Source organism: Chiloscyllium punctatum, chromosome 32 (genome assembly GCF_047496795.1).
Source record: "Chiloscyllium punctatum isolate Juve2018m chromosome 32, sChiPun1.3, whole genome shotgun sequence".
NCBI classification, from domain to species: domain Eukaryota; kingdom Metazoa; phylum Chordata; class Chondrichthyes; order Orectolobiformes; family Hemiscylliidae; genus Chiloscyllium; species Chiloscyllium punctatum.
The window spans coordinates 18,863,092-18,877,783 of NC_092770.1; the positions used below are offsets into that span (position 1 = coordinate 18,863,092).

A 14,692-nucleotide genomic window follows, 5' to 3' on the forward strand; every position below is an offset into this window, starting at 1 on the left:
ACGATCATCCCCATCAACTGATGGTAAAGTGGTCGTTTCATACTGCATCTTTTAGCATGTCTGGAATATAGCAGCTTCTTTGCAATACAGACTATCAGGTCTACTATCAAGTCTCCATATTTCTGTATCTTGCCAAAGTGGTATTACTATTTATTAATAATATTCAGTTATGTGGAATAAATAAAGAATAACTTAAAAATTATAAATCACACAACACCAGGTTATAGTCCAACAGGTTTATTTGGAAGCACTAACTTTTGAAACGCTGCTTCTTCATCAGGCGGTTGCTGCAACAGAAGCAGTGCTCCGAAAGCTAGTGCTTCCAATAAACCTGCTGGACTATAACTTGGTTTAGTATGATTTTTAACTTTGTCCATCCCAGTCCAACAGCGGGATCTTCAAGTCTTAAATATTATACATTGCGCCCTAATTCCATTTCACCTGAAGACTTCAATAGGAACATATGAAGCAAGGTGCAGGAGTATGCTATTCAATAGGATAATGAATAATCTGGTAATGATCTCAGTTGCACTTCTCTCAAAATGTATTTCAATTATACATATTTCAACATTATCAAATCTCATTCTTTTAAACTACAGTAGGCACTCCCATGGGTGAAGTGATGCATCTCAGGAATGAATCAAATGTACAACTTATAATCTAACTACATTTTATTTTAAATAAGGAGACTGAGATTGTACAGAGTACTCCAGATGTGGTCTCACTAAGGACCTGAACACACAGAAAAATGTTCCCAATTTTATATTCCGTTCCTCCTTGCAATAAACACAAGCATTCCATTTGCCTTCCTAATTACTTGCTGTACCTGCATACGAAACTTTTTGTGATTAATGTACCAGTTCAACCAGGTCACTGCAAAATAATGCAAATAGTTGAGGCCCTAGTAGTGATTCCTGTAGCATTTGACTTGTTTCATCTTGTTAAAGTACAATAAAGGTAAGAGTTCATGGTCTGAAATTGTTGAACTCAATGTCGAGACGAGAAGAGTGACTAAGTGAAGAATGAGGTGTTGTTTCTTCAGCTTATGGTGTGCTTTACTAGAATATTGCAGCAGGTCTAGGACTGAGTATGAGCATGGCAACAAGCTGATGCATTGAAATAGCAGGTCCTTGGAAGGTCAGAATCATGCTTGTGGACTGAGTAGAGGTGTTCTTCAAAATGGTCGGGGGGTGGGCGGGGGCGGGGGCAGGGGCAGGGGCGGTGTTGGATAGGGTTCTGGGGTGCATGGGGGTTCAGTGTTGGACAGGGTTGAGGAGCGGGCAGGGGCTCGCGCGCGGTGTGCTGCTGCCTCGTCTCCTGAACGGATCGCGGACTGAACAGAAAACTCCCAGCCCCAGACGAAAGGCATTGAATCAACTAACCGAATAATCAACTAACCGAACGAAATAGTGACCGCCCATCTTGTTCGGATAATTGAGGTTCCTCTGTACTCTATTTTGTCCTTTTTAAAAATTTATTCTTTGCTGGTTTTTAATTTTTTGCAGATTGTTTCTATCCTTCATTTCTCTATTTAACCATGGATGATGTATCTTTCTCAAAAAAAAGTAGGGATAAATCTTTGTTGAGAATTATTAAAATTCTATTTCAGTCTGCCACTGCATTTCGACTGTCCTTTCTTTAAGTTCGTTTTTTAACTAGTTTTCACTTTTGCTATCACACAATATGATGATTACCTCGATTCAGATTTAAACACTAATCTTAGGCTCATTATTCTCGTTCAAACTGAACATGAAATTCAATCACATTACAATCACTGTAACTTAGAGGCTTCTTCACTAAGATTTTATCAATTAATCCTGTCATCCTGCTCATTATCAGCTCTTGGATAGCTTGCTCCTTGGTTAAATAAATATTTAACGATCAAATGACTACAGTCCATGAAGGATACTCTTTCAGCAGAGAGAGAAAACCCTGCTCTGTCTTCTATTCTGCCAGAGTTGCAACCTCTTCCACAACCCCTGAAATCCTTGCTAAAGTATTCAAACTCTCTGCCCAGTACGCCCTAAGAAACACACTATCCTAAGAAACCACCTTAAAAGTATCCTCTGAACTAATTTCCCAGGCTACCTTTGCCATTCAGACTTGCCCAATCTACAAATATTCTAAAATAACCCATTATTATTGTGGTACTTTTCTTATATCCCCAAATAATGTTTCTAGGATACACCAAGGTAATTAGTGTTAGGGAGCCTAGAAATTACTCTCATAAATAACTACCTGTAATACCTAACTCCCAATCCTGCCCAAACTGATTGCTTGCTTTTTCATGTCAAGGTAATCTCTCACAATTATACTGACATCCTTAGTTAACCAAGCTTCCCCACCACCCTTTCCTACCTTCCTATCTTTTGATTTATCAAATATTTTTAATATTTGGGTGCTACCCTTGGTAATCTTCCAGTCAGATTTTGTTCTACAGGTAGCTGACAACTTGTAACCCAACTAAAAAGGCAGATGAAAACCGACCAAAGAACAACAGATCTACCTGCACTGATATACCTGCGGATGGTAATAATAAGGGCAAAGTAGGGTTTTGTCATTCACTGGGAAAGTATCCTATCCTTCAGAGATGCCAAATAGTCAGATTTACTGGTGACTCTTGCAGTCTGGCAGTCCCAGAGCTTAGGAGACATTGAGGACTGCAGATGCTGGAGAAAGCACGGGTCAGGTGGCATCCGAGGAACAGGAGAGTCGACATTTCTAGCGTAACCCAGTCCTGATGAAGGATTATGCCTGAAACATTGACTCTCTTGCTCCTCAGATGCTGCCTGACCTGCTGTGCTTTTTCCAGCATCACACTCAGTCCCAGAGCTTGGTAGTAGATACTGCTGAACCTGCTCCCAGGCCAGTAAAGACCTGGTGAATGACTTTGGACGTACTGAGTAGAGAGAATATGAAGATTTTAGCAAGGATTTCAGGGATTGTGGAAGAGGTTGCAACTTTGGCAGAACAGAAGACAGAGCAGGGTTTTCTCTCTCTGCTCAAAGAGCATCCTTCATGGATTGTAGCCACTTGATTGTTAAATATTTATTTAAATATGGTGGGCAGAATTATTGATTTTAGTAAGAAGGTATGGGATGATTATTTAAGTAGAAACAATATGAAGGATAGAAAAAAGGCAGGAAATTAGCACCAATTCTCAGATAGCTGAAATAACCATGATGGGACAATGGCGTCCTTCTGTACTTTAACGAATCCACAATTCCTGCCTGTATCAGGCGACATGGTGGCTCAGTGGTTAGCACTGCTGCCTCACAGCACCAGGGTCCCTGGTTCGATTCCGGCCTCGGCAACTGTCTGTATGGAGTTTGCACATTCTCCACATGTCTGCATGGGTTTCCTCTGGATACTTTGGTTTCCTCTCACAATCCAAAGATGTGCAAGTTAGGTGAATTGGCCATGCTAAATTGCCCATAGTGTTAGGTGCTTTAGTCAGAGGGAAATGGGTCTGGGTGGGTTGCTTTTCGGAGGGTCGGTGTGGACTGGTTGGGCCGAAGAGCCTGTTTCCATACTGTAGGGAATCTAATCCCACATCATCTCCAATACACTGGTTAGCACAATGCTATCCGTAATCACTTTGGATCTATTGTATCTTTCCTGTAAACGTCAGAGTTACTTTCAGTCACACTTGACTATAAAAACTGACTTCCCAAAAGCAAGGTCACAGGAAGTCTGAAACAAAAACATAAACTGGTAGAGAAACTTAGCCGGTCTGACAACGTCTCTCAGAATGGCAGACTCAAAATGGTAACTCTGATTTCTATCCACAGATGTTGCCAGACCTGCTGAGTTTCTCCAGCAATTTCTGTTTGTGTTTCAGATCTCTGGCACTCATAATTCTTTGTTTTATCATGAGAAGTCTGTCAGTTCATCATATGTTAAGACAAAATTCAGTTTTAAAACTTTCCAACCTTTTGTGCTCCTTTTGCATCCTTTAGTGATCCTATCAATTCCTCTAGCCCTTTCAGCTTCAGTTCCAGTTCCAATGCCTTGTCTTCTGCCACTCTCCTCTCCTCTTGGGAACGTTTAACATCCTGCATGATCTTCAGCTTGTCATCCTGTAGCTGCATCATAGTCTTTGAGAATTTCTCTTGCTGTGCAAGAGGCAGGGCTCCACTGAACTGCCTTCGCAAGGACTGAATAGTTTGCCGCAGGTGCTTAGCCTTGTTCTTGCCTTCTAGCCGGGTGTGGAAAAGGGTCTGATCCTTCTCATCCAGTTTCTGCATCAGCCGCAGGTTGCAGGCCTCCATTTTTTGCAGCTTGCTTGCAAATGCCTGCAGCTTGCTAACAGCAGTGGTTTCACTCACCTGCAACGCGATAATGTGTTGGTGCAATGTTGCAATGAGAGCTCTCTCATCTGACTGTGCCTGAATGAGAAGAATATCATGAACAGATATTTATATAGACAATCTATAGCCGATAGTGGGCAATCTGACATTTTGAGCAATTCTTAGCAATTTATTTTGATGATTTCATGTTCATGGGGTTTAAGAATGTTAATTTTTTTAAAATCAAATGCTGGAATATCCTCTACAGGACATATACCAGCAATGGAGGAATTCATCCGAAATAGACATCGAGCTAGATTTGGAAAATGACACAGAAAAGAGAAAGGCCAATTGGCTCTATGTGCCTGTTCAGATTCTTTGAAAGGGGTGTCTAACTGGTACTCTTCCTCTGCTCTTCCCCAAAGTTCAATAAACATTTTCCCTTTAGGTATTTATATAGTCTCCTCTTGAAAGTTACTTTTGAATCTTTTTTGTGACTGTTTCAAATTATGCATTCTAGATCAAAAGAATCTCTGTGTTCTTCATGCTGCTCCCACTGCTTTTACTTAATACCAGAAAACTTCCCTGTATTATTACTGGACCTTTGCATACTGAAAACAATTTCTCCTTTTTATTATATCAAAAACTTTGATGATTTCAAAGAATTTTGTCAAATGTTCTTTTCTCTATGAAGAACAACCCTAGCATCTTCAATCTCTCCACTAAGAGCAAAAACATTTATTCCATTTTCCACCTACAGTTGCCATTTGCATTGCTGAGAATTTGCCAGTATTTTATTTCAGATTTTCAGCAACTGCAGCATTTTGCTTAAGAAAATTAGTGATAGGGATTGTGCATTGTAGAGACCCAAGGTCAGTATCAAACACATAGATCATGTACACAGTTATATCGTGTGAAGGTTATCTTTCATCTCCATTGGTAAATTAACCCATCAATAAAATCAATAATAAGAAACATGTAAAGGTCCCTTAACACATCACTGATAATGTACAAATGACAAAAATAAATCCCAAATCATTCTGGAATGTGTGATTGTGTATAATGATTTAACAGAAATTGAGACAACTTTAATTTATTTGAACTACATTTGGTAAGTACTGAAAGCCCACTGAAACACAAAGGTAACCCTGCTAAATTCTGAACAAATTAAGATAGATTTAAAGTATCTCTATCTAGTACAATATTTTTCATGTTCTCACATAGGCTAAGAACTTCTAAAAAGTTTTTCATGGAATCCAGGTGTCTCTGACTAGGTAAACATTTGTTGCCAATCCCTGTTTGCCCTAGAACTGAACGGCTTGCTTAAGTGGTCAGTTAAAAGTCAGCCATATTGTGATAGGTCTGAAGGCACATGCAGGTTGGACTGGGTAAGGATGACAGATTACCTCTTCAAATGGGTGCTAGTGAACTAGATGAGATTTTGAACTCGGGTGAGACGATGGTCTAGTGATATTATTGCTAGACTCCTTTCAGTGCAGAGACCCAGGCAATGTTCTAAGTACCTGGTTCAAATGCCATCATAGCAGATGGTGGAATTTAAATTCAATAACAATCTGGAAATATAAGGCTAATGATGAACACAAAACCAATGCTGATTGTCAGGAAAAACCTATCTGGTTCACTAATATCCTTTAGGAAAAGAAATCTGCCATCCTTATCTGGTCTGGCCAATGTGTGATCCCAGACCCATGGCAATGTGGTTGACTCTCAACTGCCCTTTGGGCAATGAAAGGATAGACAACGAATGCTGATCCAACAAGTAATACCCACATTCCATGAATGAAAATCTTTTAAAAATTACAGCAATTAATGATGGTTAAAAATTCACAAATATAATCAAGCTGATGTAAAATTCATTAATTTCTTTTAATGGGAGGCATTTGGGGATGATGTGGCACAGTCTTTTAAAACTCTCATATGTGAAATTAGAAGTGAAGAACACTAGACCAGTCAAGCACTCTATTCTTAAGTTAATTCATAGTTTGAAGTACAGCTCTCTTTTGTGCTTTTACATAAACTGTGAAGTTATAGTATGCAAAACGTAAGTAAACCAACTCTTAAAAGCCTTCTGCAACTGACTCAAACGTTGTAATCACAAAGCGCTATCAAAAGATAACACAGGTTAACACATGTATCAGTATTCTGCAAAAGCATCTTATTTGCAAAAAGAAATCCTGGACTAATTAAATCACTATTTACTTTGAAGATCCCTCAGTGGCAATTTAAAATATTAGCGTAAAGTCTGACCAATAACATTTTTAATATGCCTCTTAATGAAAAGCTTTTTGTTAAAATGTAAAAATGTGAAATATGCCCTAACCTGGTAATCAAGTACTTGCTTCCTAAGTGCCTCCACTTCTTTCTCCCTGGACTGCTGGCGGGCTTCCAAGGCTGTAACTTGCATTTTCGCTACGTCTGCAACATCTCTTAACCTGATGGATAACAGCATTCCACGAATATTGTTATCTTTTCTTTATATTAAATATGAATGCATTTCAAAGTTGTTTTGCTCTGGGCAGTCCCTTTTAAGACATGTCCATACATACCCACTCTTCAAATTATGATCGCAAAAAAAGATTTGGGGATGGAAGGTACATGTCAACAAACAACTTGCTGTCTCTTAATTCAAATTATAATGAACAAAATTTCATTTTACAATACTATTAACTTACTTGGACACCTCAACTTTTAACTCAGATTCTGATTTCTCCAGTTCAGTGATGTGGCTCCTGTCTGCATTACTCACTGCTTGGCTTACACTGTTGGCCAACTCATCTCTTAGGTTTTGTTCCACTCTCTGGGCCTCCAGATTTATTTTGGTTACCTGGCAAAAAAGCAGGAGAGAATACATTAAATTATTTTCCCCCTTTTATTCATTCATGGGATGTGGACGTGCTAATTTGGCCAGGATTAATTGCCCATCCCCAAAAGCCTTGAAGAAGGCGGTGGTGGAGCTGCCTTCTTGAATCCCGACAGTCACAGAGACATGCAACATGGAAACAGACCACTTGGTCCAACTCATCCACGCCGACCAGACATCCCTATTTGATTTAATCTCATTTGCCAGCAGTTGGCCCATATGAACCAAGAATGAACCCCTTCTTGTTCATTAACCCATTTCGATGCCTTTTAAGTGTTGCAATTGCATTCACCTCCACCACTTCCTCTGGCAAGTTGTTTCAAACACACACCATCCTCTGAGTGCTGGTAAAGAGTTCCAGGATTTTAATCTAGCAATTGTGAAGGAATGGGTGATATGTTTCTAAGTGAGGATAGTAAGTGACTTGAAGGGAAACTTGCAGAAAACCCATGTATTTTCTGCCCTTATCTGTCGAGATGGTCAAGGTCACATTTTGGAAAGTTTTGTCAAGGGACCCTGGTGAGTTACTGTAGTACACCTTGTAGATGCTACCCACTGCTTCCACTGTGCATTGATGGTGAAGAGTGTGCATGTTGAAGATGGTGGATGGGGTTGCCAATTAAGCAGACTGCTTTATCCCCAGTGGGGTCAAGCTTCATGAGTGTTGTTGAAGTAGCACCCATCTAGGTAAGTGGAGCGTATTCCATCATACTACCAACTCATGCTTTGTAGATAATAGATAAAAAAACAAGAAAACTACTGCCAAATGGACACGTCAATAAAAAAGACAAACATCCATTTTATATCCCTTTCACTGAATGTAAGAAAACTTTCACAGGAAAGTGATTCACAAGTTTGCAACCTGGAATGAAACACAAAACTACCAATAACTTTGTTGCATTAGCACAGAATAAATTTCGTGTCTTGATAATAGACAAAAGACTAACATTCATCCAGCTTAGGGAATTCTAAAACAGCGTACAGGCAATTAAGTATTGTTAAAAATTATTATCTAGGGAAAATGGGACAACCATTTTGCTCACAGCATAGTTACCCAAACAGCAGTGGGCTAATTTGTTTTAGGGATATTAGAAATATAAAAAAGAAAATGAAATAAATGACCATCTGATTGTCTGTTTCAAAGCATTTATAGTCAATGGAGTGCTTTTGAAATGCATTCACTGTGGAAATATCGGAAACAGCAGCCAACTTGCATACAAGTTCCCACTTACAGGAATATTATAATGACTGGATAATCTGTTTTTGTAACGTGAGGAATAAGTATTGGCTAGGACATGGAGGATAACTTCAAACAGTGTTATAGGATATTTTAAATCCTATATCCTAAATTTGAAAGGATAGACAGGATAGCAGTTTAACTGCACCTCTGACAGTGCTGCAGTGCCTCAATACCATACTGAAGTGTCAGCCTTGACTATGAACTTAACTGCCCAGAATGTGACTTAAAAGTTGAAAGAGTATTATCAGTGAAACAAGGTTATTGTGCTATTAAAATATCTGCCAAATGGAAACCAGACTCTTTGCTATAAATTAAAGTCTGAACTCAGAGGCTTCATTGTCTTTGCAAACTGCTAGGGCTGCATTTTCATATGGATGCAGGAGAATCTGACCTGTGCATCTTCGTGGCTTGCAAATGCACATTGAACATGTGTGACTTTACAAGGGAAGTACATCTTTAAATAAGAGATTTGGTTTGCAGTGGATTCTGAAAGATTCTGAATGGTATGAGAGAACCATGGTGGTCAAGGAGGTGAGGTGATTAGAAGGCCCACCATGATTCTCCAACACAGCAGACCAACTCCCTGTATAGTTTACAGACCCAGAAAACTCACCCTTATTTACCTCAATACCCTCTAAACACACCCAGCACAAGTTCCTTATTGGCTCTTCAGCCAGCAAGCAAAAAGTCCAATACCACAACAATACAACAATAAGGGACAGTCATGTTTTAGATGAGGAGAAAATTCTTCTTTCAACGAGTCTGAATCTTTGGAATTTTGTACCCCAGCAAACTGTGGATGGTCAGTCATTGAGTATATTCGGTGCTGAGATTTTGGACCCTAAGTGAATCAAGGAATAGAGGAAGTGAAAGAGAATGTGAAATTGACGTTGAAGATCAACTACGATCTTAATGATAGTATGGCCTACTACTGCTCCTTTATACGTTACCTTCTTACGTAGCCTGTGCTCTATAGAATGTCACATCTTAAAAATGTATATAGAGCAAATCTCATTAAAGAACAAGTAAATAGAAGCCACAACTCTTTATGCAAACAATAAAGATTACATGATAAAATGCTCAGGTATGAAAAGACTACCAGTTAACAAACAGGACCAACCGAAGAATGAATCGAACAATACTTTTGGAAATTACTGATCACCAAGTTTGTTCCTGAACTGTCAGGAAACAGAGAGCGATTGCCCGATAGCAGATCAACAGATTATTAAAAATTTGTCACAACCAACAAATGTAAAGGAATAAAAATGTATGCAATCACAGAATTTTACAATACAGAGGAAAGACATTTGGACAATTGCGCTAACAATCGCTCTCTGAAACAATTTTCATACCATGTGGTAGTTTGTTACAACGTTTAACCAGAATGCCAACAAGTTTATTATAACTAATTTTCCACACAAACAAATATTTTAAAAGTGCAACATACTTCAGAGAATTTGGATTCAAGCTCAGAGTTTCGTTCTTCAACTTGCTTTAGTGTGTCACGCACATGTTCGTACATCGTCTGAGCATGTTCTGCCCTTTGCCGTTCATTTAGTTCCTTCATTTCCAGCATGGTAATCTTCTTGGAGATGGAAACAATTTCACTGTTGGTAATTGCTTTTGTTTCTTTATCCATGGCAGTTGGTCCTCCAAAAATAAAACCAAAACCCTTAATTGCTTTTATTAGGTTTATAAGTTAGCTCAGAACAGAAAACATGGAAGTATTATCTATTACGAACACTCAAACATGTTAGAATTTTGATAGTTTTAATGTGACATGATATAATAAATGACTGGGGGAGGTGGGACTTGAACCTCAACTGTACAGCCCAGAGGCAGGGACATTGCCACTGTATCGTATGAGCCTTCAACATAATAGAATTTATCTAATCTGCAGTACAATGAATTGCAATCAATTAATTAGGCCCTATACAGAGGAACCTCGATTATCAGGTATTTGATTACCCGAATATCGGATTTTCTGGCAGGGTTGCAAGGTCCTGTTGCTCGGCTAAACTATGTTATCCAGCATTCAGTTATCCGGAATTCAATTAACCAAATGAAATACTCCTGTCCGTGTCCTTTGGACAATCAAGGTTCCTCTGTATATCGTACATGCGGAGTCAAGAATGGTGGTATTGCATGCCATGAGCATCCACGTCGTCAACTCTGATGAGCCTTAGATGGTTGTACTCTGAGCATCTGAGTATACCCACAAAGATATTAGTCCTGACAGGAGCCCAATCAGAATGTTGAAGATAGTTGCTCTCACAGTCAAGCCATACAAATAAGAGCTACAAAACTGACATTTCCCTGATAGTTTAGAACAGTTCCTAGTAATGTTAAGTACCTATAAGAAACTAGGTAGCTTGAACCAAATCAGCATCACCCTGTTAGTGATGGGGTGTCATTAAACAATGCCTACTCACTAATGGCTAGTTCACCAAAGTTAATTCCATGTTCCATAGGAGCACTGGAATAAGAATGGGCCATTCAGACCATTAAACGTGTGCTGCTATTTAACTGGATTATGGCTGAACTTTTATCTCAAAGCCAATTCCCACACTATTCCCATATTGTTTCATGTCTTTAATAACCATAAATCTCTTTTTTGAACATTTTCAATGACAGAGCCTCCACATCTTTCTTGGTGGTGGGGGTGGGAAATACTCCAAAGATTCACCATCCTCTCATCTCAGTCTTAAATAGCCTAGCTGTTACTCTGATGGCCCTTATTCCTGCATAGCCACTGGATCTCCAGAACACAAGTGCAACAGCTGATAAACAAATAATGTTTAGCTCCATAAATAATAAGGCAGACCATGCTGGGCTACAATGGAATCTGGTAACGTACAGATTTGAGCTAGCAAGTGGCAAGCAATATGCCATACAAATGACCTACAAAGATAATCATTGGACACCTGGAGAGTTTGATCACAATAGGGATCAGGATCCTTGCTCAACTAATATTCATACAGTTTTACACCTCTTGCAGTAGGTTACAAGGATTCCGTTTATATTGAGGAATACATGTTATGTGTGACAAACAGAATAAACTGGTACTTTCCTCTGTCTATCACTTGTCATAGATATTTTCTAACCAACCAGATGTTATTGCACACCTCTGAAACAGCTGAACTCTGAGCTCCTGGCTCAGAGATACCACTGCACTGCAACAACCTCATCATTTAACATAATTTCTTATGAGACAGAGATTAGCTTTGAATTGCTGACTTATTCAACTAAACCCCATCAGGTGGATGTGAACCCATAGCATGAGCTTGGGAGCTTTGAATCTCTAGTCCACTGACATTACCATTATGCCATGATGTTGATAACATTTTACCATTTGCCACTGTGGGATTTGAACTCATGCCCCCAGAACAATGGTTCACGTTTACAGACTAAAAGTCCAGTGGTGTTACCATCAGACTACCACAACCCCTTTTGACTTGTCATACATTCCTTTCCTTAATCGTAAACAATCACTGCCTTTGACATTCAATGCACAGTGTCTAAGGGTCATCATTGATTAGACTTTGAACACATTTGATGATTAGTTAGACCTCAGTTGGAGGAGTGTGTGCAGATTTGCATGCCAGACTTCCAGGAGGATATAAACGCATTGGAGAATACAGAACAGGTTTACAAGAATAGATCTAGGGATGAGGAACTTCAGTAATGAAAACTGATTGGAGAAATTGGGACTGTTTTCCTGGATTAGATGCAAGGCAGAAACAGTTTCCATTCATTGCAGGTTCAACAACGGAGATGGGAGTGGGGGTGGGGATTTAAAGTTATTGGCAAAACAAACAAATGCAATATGAGAAAATAATCTTTTCATTAAGTAAGTAATTTATGGTCTGGAATACAGTTGCTGGAAGTGTGGTGTAGGCAGGTATTCAAGAGAACATTAAATGATTATTTAAAGAGAAACATAGTGCAATGTTATGAGGAATAGCCAAGAGAGTCAGGCTAAGACATAATACTCATTCAGAAAGCTGGTGCAGACATGAGACAATTCTATGACAATTAATTGCAGCCACAACAACATTCAAGAAGTTCAACACAATGCTTGCTGGACACAGCATTTTGATCAATTCACTCCTCTGGATCTTCCCCTGCCAGTTTTCAGGACAACAAACATATTTTATAAAAACTCGTCCAAGTTATTTAAATATTATTACTCTCCAGTAACAGCAGTATCTACTTTATCAGCAGGAGAAAAAACCCCTTGTGGAAATATTATCACCTCCTGAATTTATTTCAAGACAACTTACCATCTTAGAATTCTCCACATCACGATTGCACCAACACAATCCTCACAAGGGCAGCAGTGCCTAAAGGTCTCAGACATCTAGAGATAGGCAATAAGTGTGGTCCTACCCATTTGCCAACATTTCAAAATCAAATTAAAGTAACAGGAAAATTAAGGTTTTGCAGAAATGCAAAACAGTAAACTTCAAATGTTAAACATCAAATTAAACAGGAGACATATAACATGTTTACAACATGGATGTATACTTGTATTTGAAATAAATTGGGTTTGTCACAGTAATATGATACTTGCCTCGCTTCTCTATTTCTTCTAAGGCTTGCTCCAATGTGTGCTGCTTTTCCTTTGTAATTTCCAGTTCCTTGTTTAAGGCTCTGATTTGCTCACGTAGCACTGTATTTTCACCCTGAAAGAAAAACATGCTGTGACACACTGAACTCACCCTTTTGATTTGCTTTGAAACCCTCCTTATTGCTAACATCTCTGCCAGTATCTCAACTGTTAGTAGTATTGAACAGTATGTCCAGAAACAAATAGGAAATAGCTTTGTCTTTGTAGTCTATTCCGAATACAGAAATGTGTTCAAATCATGATTTGAACTATTCTGATAAACTTCCTCTGCATCCTCTCAAAGACCCTCAGATCCTTCCTAAAGTGTTTGACCAGGAGTGGGTACAATATTCTGGTCTTCTGTGGAATGCTGAAAAGAAAATTAATCAAGGCATTGCACAATAGTAACAGAAGCATTTAATTCAATGGAATATTTTTGAATACTTTTAAAATGGATGTTGAAGATTCGTGTTAGGCAGGGGAATCAAGGGTTATCCAAGGTCGATGGGAATGTGAAATATAGCCATGATCGTATAAAATGGCGGAGCCCACTTGAGGGATGAAGAGTCTACTTCTGCTCTCATTTCATATGCTCACTTGGAAGGATAATTACATATAGTATTTAACAATTGGGTGATGCTCCCAATCCATTCCTTTCTTCAACAGTCAGACTGTAAAAGCAACACCTACCCCACTAATTAAAACAACACTTACTGAAAGGTTCAGTTTCCCAAATACAGGACACAAAAATGTAAAAAGCAACTCCTCTCATCTTATTTTCCGAAACAATATGTTTTTAGTATGTGAATACTGCAACAGCAATGCCCTTTACATATTGCTCATATAACTTTACCTATGTTATTGAAAAGAGAAATATTTTCATCTGGTATTCATTAGCATAAGTACAAGAGTTGACAGCAACAATTTACACAATGAGGAAAATGCTTGCTGATTTGTCTGAGACAAGACAACTCAAATTGACATGGAGAAAAGAACAGAACATCACAGGCTCACCAAGGTTCCAGGTAACTCAAATAGGAATCAAGGCTTGAAGAAGTCACACTGGACTCAAAACATGAACTGTTTCTTTCTCCACAGATGCTGCAAGACATACTTCCCCAGCACTGTGTGTGCGTGTTTCAGATTATCAGCATTTACAGTATTTTGGCTTTATTGAATATACTCCTTTTGTTTTCAAAAAACAGGTCCCTGTGCATGAGTGTCTGTTGCCTCTACCAAGTGCCTCTCACATTACGTCCCTGCCTGATTTACTTTAACTTGCAAATCATCTTAGCTATTGGCACCTTCAGGGTTGTTTAGCAAATGCTGTCCAATCAAAAAATCACATCAAACAGCAATAAGCGCTGAAAAATGTGATGCTGGAAAAGCTCAGCAGGTCAGACAGCATCCAAGGAGCAGGAGAATCGACACCTCGAGCTGAAGAAGGGCTTATGCCCGAGGCGTCGATTCTCCTGCTCCTTGGATGCTGCCTGACCTGCTGCACTTTTCCAGCAACACATTTTTCAGCTCTGATCTCTAGCATCTGCAGTCCTCACTTTCTCAAACAGCAATTAGTCAAGCTCATAATATGGTTTATTTATGCTCATTATAATCAACAGATATTCATACACAAGGATCCATTCTCTACACACAAGGGAACACATTCAAGCATT

General features: G+C 39.0%; 1 protein-coding gene across 8 annotated transcripts in view; it reads right to left on the minus strand.

Annotated features, from left to right (window-relative positions):
• Positions 1-14,692, minus strand: part of cep290 (centrosomal protein 290) — a 138,059-nt gene that overhangs the window by 57,002 nt on the left and 66,365 nt on the right. For all 8 annotated transcript variants that reach the window (XM_072551810.1, XM_072551808.1, XM_072551811.1 and 5 more), the window contains 5 exons: positions 12,984-13,095; positions 9,858-10,060; positions 6,983-7,134; positions 6,631-6,742; positions 3,933-4,388 (listed from right to left, as the gene is read on the minus strand). In XM_072551810.1, the coding sequence (XP_072407911.1) occupies positions 3,933-4,388; positions 6,631-6,742; positions 6,983-7,134; positions 9,858-10,060; positions 12,984-13,095 (1,035 nt within the window). The remainder of the gene's footprint in view (positions 1-3,932; positions 4,389-6,630; positions 6,743-6,982; positions 7,135-9,857; positions 10,061-12,983; positions 13,096-14,692) is intronic.